The following is a 9,408-nucleotide window of genomic DNA, read 5'->3' on the forward strand; positions in this document are numbered from 1 at the left end:
TCCTTTATCTCACAGTAGAGGCCCGGTGCATGAAATTCGTGCATGGGGGGTGTCCCTTAGCCCAGCCTACATCCTCTCCAATCTGGGACCCCTTGAGGGATGCCCGACTTCCCGTTGAGGCCTGATCCCGGTAGGATCGGGTCTAAATGTGAAGTCAGACATCCCTCTCACAATCCAGGACTGCTGGCTCCCAACTGTTCGTCTGCCTGCCTTCCTCATTGCCCCTAACTGCTTCTGCCTGCCAGCCTGATCACCCCCTAACCACTCCCCTGCAGGCCTGGTCACCCCTAAGTGCCCTCCGCTGCAGGCCTGGTCACCCATAACTGCCCTCCCCTGCGGGCCTGGTCCCCCCCAAATGCCCTTCCTGCAGGCCTGGTCCCCCTAAACTGCTCTCCCCTGCAGGTCTGGGTTCCCCCCAACTGCCCTTCCCTGCAGGCCTGGTCGCCCCCAACTTCCCTCCTCTGCTGGCCTTGTCACCCTTAACTGCCCTCCCCTGCTGGCCTGATCACCCCAAACTACCCTCCCTTGCAGGTCTGGTCCCTCCCAACTGCCCTCCCCTGCTGGCCATCTTGTGGCGGCCATCTTGGGTACACATGGGGGCATCCATCTTATGTGTTGGAGTGATGGGCAATTTGCATATTACTCTTTTATTAGGTAGGATTCAATGGGAAGCTTGTTTATTGACTTCCAGTTCGAGGTAAGCTGCACAGGTGCAAGTTCCTGCTTTAACTCGTTCCTATGGCTGAATCTGTGACATGAAGCACAGGGCCCAGGCTTAGGAGAATCCTGGTTGTTATGAACAGGGATGCATAAAGGGATGGATGGATGGATGGATGGATGTTTGGATAGATGTTGACTGTAGATGGCTGGTTGGAAGGATGGATGTGAGGATGACAGGTGGATGGATAGATTAATGGATGAATGGATGGATGGATGGATGGATGAATGAAAGTATGTATGCGTATATGTGTATGTATGTATGTATGTATGCATGCATGGATGTGTAGATGAAACCTGTGGGTTAGTCATAATTACCCTTCCTAGGCCCTGTGCTCGGCTTTTATGTGCAGTGCCTGGCATTCTTACAAAAGCCGCCTCGGTGTCATTTATGCTCGTTGTAGAAATGGAAGTTGGGGACAACGAGCACTATCTTTCCCAAGGTCACTTCGTGGTTAGCGGTGTCATCCAAGATGCAAATCCATATCTGCACGGGCCCAGATATCTCCCACCATCCAGTGCTGCCTCCCTTAAGCATCAGGGATTCTACTTCTCACATCATCTCCTGAATCAGTGGAAGGAAAACCCTAAAGCTAACAAAACTGAACAAAATGTAACTCTACATTTATAACTAAACTAGAGGCCTAGTGTATGAATTTGTGCATGGATGGAGTCCGGTCAGCCTGCCCTGATCGGGCCAATCAGGCCAGTCAAAGGGGGCATGTAGGGAGGGGACACAGGCAGTTGGCCAGCTAGCCCTGGCCCCAATCAGGGTGGCGGGGGACAATCAGGGGTGGGGGCCGCTGGGGATAGGGGCTGTGGGCGGTTGGCCCGCCAGCTCCACCTCCTGGTCAAACTCCCAGTTGAAATCCCAGCCAAGGGCACAATTTGCATATTAGTCTTCTATTATATAGGATTTATAAAATTGGCTTAACTAAGTGAGATAGTCTTTGTACCAACAACCTTCAACCAAGGTGAGAAGCTATTGCTATTGTCCAACAGAAGGCACCTGACTGAGTGTACAGGTGAGGAACGTCTGCCCTCCACAGGTGCTGGGTGGTATTGCACCCAGCCCAGGTGATTGGTGAGGCAGGAGGCACAGGCAGGGAATGTGAAGATGTCCGTACCTTAGAGAAGAAGCAGAAGGAAACAGAGAGGAGTAAGGAGGCTAGAAGGAGAAGGGGAGGGGAGGAGACACGTGGAGGGGGAGGAAGAGCTGGAGGAGGAGGAAGAGATAAGTGAGGACCAAATATTAATAAAACAAGAATGAGAACACAGACTCACAATGCTGTAACTTACTTTATTTAGCAAGCACTTCAGCATTAATTTTATCTAATTTTGTTTCCATGATTGCCGTTATGAAATCTATGAGGGTTTTTAAGGCTCTGATTCCTTGGTTTCTACAAACAGACCACGGGCGGGCTGGGTTCCAGATGATTCTCGCTGTCCTTTCTGGGCCCAACGCCAGGTTCACCCCATGACTCATCCCATCATCTGTGGGAGGGGCTAAGTGGCCGCCAGGAGAATAAAAGGAGGAGTCTGGGCTCTCATCTCCTAAGTGAGTCCTTCTTCCCGGCCACGTCCGAGTGACCAGCCCGCAGCAGCTGCCTGAGCCATGAAGCTGGCGGTGGTGCTCATGCTGACCGCCCTCCCCCTTTACTGCTATGCCGGTGAGTGTGGCAGCGTCAGGCTTTCGGGGGGGAGGTGGTGTCAGGGCCCCTGGGGCAGACCTCCTGCTCCCCAAGCCCCAAGCCAGAGCGCCTCATTCCTCTGCTATCTTCCTGGCTCCATCGTGTTTGGCTCTCTGGGCTGTGGAATCCAGGGAGCTGGGGGCATTGGGTGCGGGAGGCGGGACAAGGAGGCAGATATCGTGGGGCTCAGAGAACATCCTAGACCCCGAGTTTGCTCTCCCAGAATGGAGGACTCCGACCATTGCCCATAAGCTCTCTGAATGTCTGTCTCTCATGGGCGGTAAGAAGATGGCCATCGTCATGGTTACGCCCAGCAAGGACTTGGTGCCTTTGGGTCTGAGCCCGCTTTTGTGTGTTTTCTTCCCAGGTTCTGGCTGCAAAATGGTTGAGTATGTGATCGGTAAGAGCATTGATCCTGCAGAGTCCAAGTCTCAATACATCGAAGACCTTCAGGAGTTCATCCCGGGTGCAAGGACTGAGAGCGCCCTCAGGAAGTTTAAGCAGTGCTTTCTCGACCAGAGCAACGAAACCCTGAGCAACATCTTCGTGATGATTGTAATGGCGGCCCCTGCTTCCCGCTCTGGCCGCTCTGGCCAGCGACCAGCGGGCTCTCAGTTCGCTACTAACTACTTTTTTCTTAATTATTTATTTTTAAATGTATTTTTATTGATTTCAGAGAGGAAGGGAGAGGGAGTGAGAGAGAGATAGAAACATCAGTGATGAGAGAGAATCATGGATCGGCTGCCTGCTGCATGTCAACTGCTGGGGATCGAGCCCACAACCCAGTCATGTGCCCTTGACCGGAATCAAACCCAGGACCCTTCAGGCCAGTGCTCCCTGCACTGAGCCCATCCAGCTAGGGTGGCACTGATGTCTTGAAAGCAAGTGCTGATCACGCTTCATGTCATCTCAGGGAATGTGGTTGTTGGGAGTGTGAAAAGTTTCACATCCAGGAAGCCGTCCGAGGCGCGGGGCTGCTGGGCCTGCCCACGTGGAGGAGTCTCTCTGTGAGAGAGGCCACGAGGGAGGAGAGCGTGTGGGCAGAGGCTTCCTACCCCTCAGGCCCCAAACCTCTGATTCTCCAGACGACCCTCACGTTTCAGAGTGAGAAACACACGTAGGAAAGCATTTCAAAGCATTTTCTAAAGCCCTAGGCCTTGGTCGGCAAACTGCGGCTCGCGAGCCACATGGGGCTCTTTGGCCCCTTGAGTGTGGCTCTTCCACAAAATACCACGGCCTGGGCGAGTCTATTTTGAAGAAGTAGCGTTAGAAGAAGTTTAAGTTTAAAAACTTTGGCTCTCCAAAGAGATTTCCATCGTTGTCCTGTTGTTATTTGGCTCTGCTGACTAAGGAGTCTGCCCACCACTGCCTGGGCGGTTTGGCTCAGGGCATAGAGCTTCAACCTGGGGACTGAGGGGTCCCGGGTTTGATTCGGGTCAAGGACACAAGTTTGGGTTGCAGGCTCGATCCCCAGTAGGGGAATGCAGGAGGCAGCCAATCAATGATTCTCTCTCATCATTGATGTTTCAATCTCTTTCTCCCTTTCCCTTCCTCTCTGAAACCAATAAAAATACATTTTTGTAAAAAGAGTCTTCACAAGAGAGCAGAGTCACCGGTCAGGAGAGCCCACTCTCAGGAACGCGGTGCCCGGCCCTTGGGGCACCCACGTCGGCCAGTGCACGTGGCCGGCCGGCCTGGGCCTGTGGCATCCCCGTGAGTGACAGGGGAAACCTCGGCTGGGAACCGCCAGGGGGGGCGGGTTGTTGAAACAAGAGTCAGTGTAAACGGTGAGCCCGTCTTTCTGATTAGAGCAGAGAGGGCTCAGTCCTTCCTGGCGGTCAGTCCCCACCCTAATAGCCCCCGGAAGCAGTCCGGGCAGCAGTGGGAGGTCTGGCCACGGCAAAGACATCCGCGCTGCGTGACGGGGCGCTTCCTGACGCCGGGCTGCTGACGAGCTGGGGGACCTGCAGGAACGAGGAGGAAGCCAAGCGCGTGGGGGAGGCACCTGCTGGGATGTGTGCGGGCTGGTCTCTGAGACACAGGCAGAGCGTGGCCTCCGGGAAGGGGGGAGGATGGAGGGGGCGCTCAGCGCCTGGCGCTGCACTTGGGCGAGAGGAGAGGCCCTGGAGGTGGGGACCGTCACGGGACGAAGCTGTACGTTGGGGAGGGAGGGTCCCGCTTCTGGGACAGGCGCTCACCGTGGTTCCACCTGAAAGCCTCAGGAGCCCTCCATGGCGGATGGCGGCCTTCTCTTTGCAAACGGAGGTCAGACGAGCCCCTCGGGTGCGCGTGTCCTCAGCTCTGTGGCCACAGGCACGTGGCCGGCATCCGGGTGCAGGCCCGCAGCCCCCCAGCTGCTCATGGGCGCGTGTTGGGGCTGAGACACGGAGCGGGGGCAGCACAGCCTGGGCACGGAGGCCTCGTCCCCAGCGGAGGACACACGCAGGGACCAGCGCCCAGCGCCCGGGGGGACGGGTCTGGAAGCAGCGCGGCCTCGACCTAAGGCAGGGCCTCCTGAGCCCCAGAACAAGGGGAGACCCCGGCTGAACGCCCGCGCCCGCTCCTCTCCGTGGCGGGAGGACGAGGAGAGGCCACGTCTGTGCTCAGGGGCCTTGGTGGGAGAGTGGGAGGGATAACTCTGTCTGTTTTCCAGGACGCCATATACAACAGCGAGCAGTGTGCCTCCTACTGACCCACACGGCCTTTCCTCCGACGACAGACCGGCCAGCCAGGACTCTCCCCGGCAGACCACAGCTTAGCGCCCCTCTGGGCCTTTAGATCCTGAAACCGCAAGACATGGTTGAAACCTCCCCACATTCATTTCAATAAAGCGCCTGCACACCAGCGCTCTCTTGGGTGACTGACCAAACGGGGCCCGCGGAGACTCCCGCACACTGCGCTGCGCACACGCTGGGACACGGGCGCTCAGTTCAGAACCCGTGGCTGAGACGCGGGGATCTGCAGGGCACCCTGCCCCTGACCATCCTGAGCCCAACAGGACCCTGTCCCTGGGAAAGTGCCCTCCCCCCACCTCTTGGGACCTTCTTGGCCGACCTCAGGCGCTCAGGCTCCAGGAAGCCCCATGTGCTCATGTCCACACTGCACCCTCCCCCAGGGCCGGGCTCCCTCTGTCTGCTCTCTGTTCCTGACCGAGGGGCGGGGAGGGAACAGAGCAGTGAGAGAGGGACTCTGGCAAAGCGGGGCTGCATCCTGGCTTTAATGCCCTCCCACTTCTCCAGAACACCCCGGCCCCATACACCACTAGGCCCAGGCAAAGGACCCTTTCCCCAACCCACAGCTTATAGCTTACCCAACACACACACTCACACACACGCACACACACACACATGCACACATGCACACACACACAAACACACACACTCACAGACACACACACTCACAGACACAAGCGCACACACGCACACATGCACACATGCGCGTGCACACACACATTTCTTTAGTGAGAACTCGTGGGCCATGCAGTCTTGGGCTCTGAGGCCTTTGGGAAGTTGCCTTTGCTCCTGCTGGACCCGGCCGTTGGGAGAGGCGTCTGTCCCTTTGCCGTTGGCGTGGACATGGTGGTGGAGCCGCTGAAGGCCCTGCGTTCTGAACGTTGCTGAGTTGAAAGGAAATGGTACCTCAGATGAAAACTCTATATTTTTACACATCGAGACATGATAAGCACAGAGTTCTGAGTGGATACAGAGCGTACATACAAGTCCTAGTCCGCTCAGGCTGCTTAAGGAGGTACATAGACCAGGAGGCTTAAGCAAACATTTATTGAGACTGGGAACTCCAAGGTCAAGGTGCCAGCAGAGTCAGTGTCTGTGGGGGCCCTTCCCTGCCCCTCCCTGCCAGACCAGCCACGGATCGGCCATCCATACCCCTATTGGGGGCGGGGTTGCCCCCCAACCTCTCAGGTCCTCTTCTCCCGGCAGAACCCCAGCCAGGCGTGAATTCGTGACCAGGCCTCTAGTAAAAGTATAAGCAGAAGGAGGGAAATAACAAAGGTGGAGCAGAAATCAATGACATTGGGAAAAAGTTATAGAAAATATTTAAACCAAAAGCGGGTTCTTTGAGAAGCTCAAAAACAATCCATACACCTGTCTAGACTGAACAGGATGAAGAGAAAGAAATGACCAATGCCAAAAATGATGGAGGTAAAACCACTACTTTGGCTAAGATAAAGTGTAAAACTATTTTCAGAGATGACTTGTAGAAAATCTCAGAGTGCCTACCAAAGGGTTAAGCGAGTTTAGCATGGTTGCAGGATATAAGATAAATATACAAAAATTAATTTTATTACTATATTCTTGAACAATCAGAAAGTACAATTTACAATAATGTCTAATATTATCAAAAATCTTAGGAATCCTATCTACTAAAGAGGGAATATTCTAATTGACTGCCACGCCCTGACAAAGCTGGCGGTGCCCACAGCCAATAAGGAGAGAATATGCTAATTGACTGCCATGCACTCAAAGATGGTAGCGCCCAGTCGCCTCAGCCCCCAGCCACCCAGGGCCGGCCCGAGGTGCAGGCAAGCCTCGGATGTTGTCTGCCCATCTGCCCAGGCCCGCCTGAGGCTCACCTAACAAGGGCCAGCCAATGCTTGTGCTGCCGGCAGTGGCAGCAGCAGAGGTGTGATGGGGGCATCGCCTTGCCCTGATCGCCGGGTTGCCTCCCGACCCTGAGGGTGCCGGGAACCAATTCCAGCATGTAATAATTACACGAGTTTCACCCAAAGGTTGGTGAAGCTTGGGCGGCTGAACAAGGGTGAGCCACATATGTAGTTTACCTGTTGGAACGGCTAAACGGCACCTCCCCCAAACCTGAATAGGATTGTCTCCTGCCAGGCAGCTCAGGGCATTTTATTGCCTCCAGTTGGTCAAACACCTGCACAGCTGTAGGCTATTCCCCAAACTGACAATGCTTCTGTATACCCCTTAAAACCTTACCCTTTGAAGTGTATATCTCCACCTTGCCTTAGGACAAATTGTGTCAAATAAATAGCATGGGGTCCTAGACAAGGAAGTAGTCTTCTAGCTCCTTCAGCTGTAGCTCCTCTGACCCCCCAATGCCTTTCAAAATTATCGTTCGTCTTTGGACTCCTCCTTGAATCTACACATCAGCCCCTTTCTCCGCAATGCTGAACCCTTCGTAAGGCTGGGCAAAGAACCCCAGTATATGGCGCCCACACGAGGGAAACCAATACATGAGGGCTCCCATACAGTGAGAGGGGGCAGGCCCGGCTGAGAGACCACCCCCTCCAGTGCATGAATTTTCATGCCCCAGGCCTCTAGTAAACTGAATAAAAGACACAAAAGACCTGTAGAGTAAAACGTATAAAATATTGCTGAGAGGAATTCAGGAAGACCTACATGGGAAACACATACTGTTCACGGATAGGTCGCCTAAGGCTCAGCGGCTTCCTGGCTCCATCTGGGCTGTGGGCAGCTTCGTCTGCTGAGCAGCAGTGCATGCTGGGTAAACTCTGCTTGGGCAGGAGCGTGGTAGTGGGCTCCCTCTGGGCTTCCATGATGCAAACGTCCTTCGAGAAAGTCTAGGAGAGAAGAGCAGGCATGGGAACCCCGTCCTCACCTGCAAAAGGTTTGCAAACGACCCAGATACCAGGTGATTGTCCTTCCGCGCGGCCTGGACTCAGCTCTGAAGTTCCCTTGGCATCTGGAGACGGAGAGGACGGGGCTCCAACCGAGGGAGCCACACGGCCAGGGCCCGGGCAGCTGGTCAGTGAGGGGATGTGGAGTGGAAAGCGTGGCTGCACCTGCTGCCGAGGAGGCAGGTCTGTCTAAGACACGGCCACGGGCACACGCTAAAGGGTGTAGGGTCCACGGCTCTTCAAGCGCCGCCAGGACGAGATGACTAACCAGGCGTCAGGGCAGCCCTCCCTGTCCTTTCCCGCTCATCACGCGTGGGAGCCTTACAACCAGGACTTCCCTCTCCTTCTGCCATTCCAGCAGGTACTTACAAAATAATTCTTGATCTGAAGGACTGTTTTTATACTATTCCCCTAGCACCTCAAGACTGTAAAAGATTTGCTTTTAGTATACCATCCACTGATTTTCAGGAACCTATGAGGAGATATCATTGGCTAGTTCTCCCCCAAGGGATGAACAATAGTCCCATGTTATGTCAAAAGTTTGTTGCTCAAGCTCTTATTAGTACTAGAAAGAAATTTCCTCAAGTTTATATTATACACTAGTAGCCCGTTTGCACGAAGATTCGTGCAATAGACCTTCATTCACCTGGCTGCCTGCACCAGTTTTCTGCCGGCACCGGGGACCCAGGCCTTGGCTGTGGCCACCGCCTTCTCCCTTCTTTCAGGGTCAGGGCTTGGCCCCCGGCGGTGGCCTTGGGCTCGGTCGCACCCAACATCCCTGCTAAGGATCATAGGAGCCGACCCCGAGGGGTTTCCTGCCGCCCGAGGCTTTCCCGGCCTTGGGCTGGGCCGCACCCAGTGTCCCTGCAACGGTTTCCTGGTGGGCGTGGCGTGGTTGGTGGGCGTGGCTTGGGCGTAGCGAAGGTGCAGTCAATTTGCATATTTGTCTATTATAAGGTAAGATATTATAAGGTAAGATTATATGGATGATATTCTGTTAGCTTATCAGAATGAAGGCATATTGCTAGCTGCGTATGCTCAACTACAAAAAGGGCTTGAAGAAAAGGGACTGGTCATTGCCCCTGAGAAAGTACAGAGACAGTCTCCTTTCTCTTACTTGGGATATACTTTACATCAGAATTGTATTACCCCTCAGAAAATACAGCTAAGAAAGGATGGGTTAAAAACACTTAATGATTTTCAGAAACTGCTAGGAGACATTAATTGGCTAAGACCTTATCTTAAAATCACCACAGGACAGCTTAAGCCTCTTTTTGAAGTCCTCAAGGGAGATTCTAATCCTAACTCTCGCAGAGGGCTATCAGAAGAAGCCAGACAGGCTTTACAGATAGTAGAAACAGCTATTGGTCAACAGCAGGT

At 54.2% G+C, this 9,408-nt stretch overlaps 1 protein-coding gene across 1 annotated transcript; it reads left to right on the top strand.

Annotated features, from left to right (window-relative positions):
- Positions 1–2,297: 2,297 nt before the first annotated feature.
- On the top strand, positions 2,298–5,238 carry LOC307108729 (mammaglobin-A-like). The gene is made up of 3 exons (XM_079786877.1): positions 2,298–2,387; positions 2,776–2,963; positions 5,062–5,238. Exons 1-3 carry the CDS (start codon positions 2,333–2,335, stop codon positions 5,098–5,100), a joined length of 282 nt encoding a protein of 93 aa, XP_079643003.1. The 5' UTR covers positions 2,298–2,332; the 3' UTR covers positions 5,101–5,238.
- Positions 5,239–9,408: the final 4,170 nt, after the last annotated feature.

The sequence above is a fragment of the Cnephaeus nilssonii genome (genome assembly GCF_951640355.1).
Source record: "Cnephaeus nilssonii genome assembly, chromosome: 13".
Classification (NCBI taxonomy): domain Eukaryota; kingdom Metazoa; phylum Chordata; class Mammalia; order Chiroptera; family Vespertilionidae; genus Cnephaeus; species Cnephaeus nilssonii.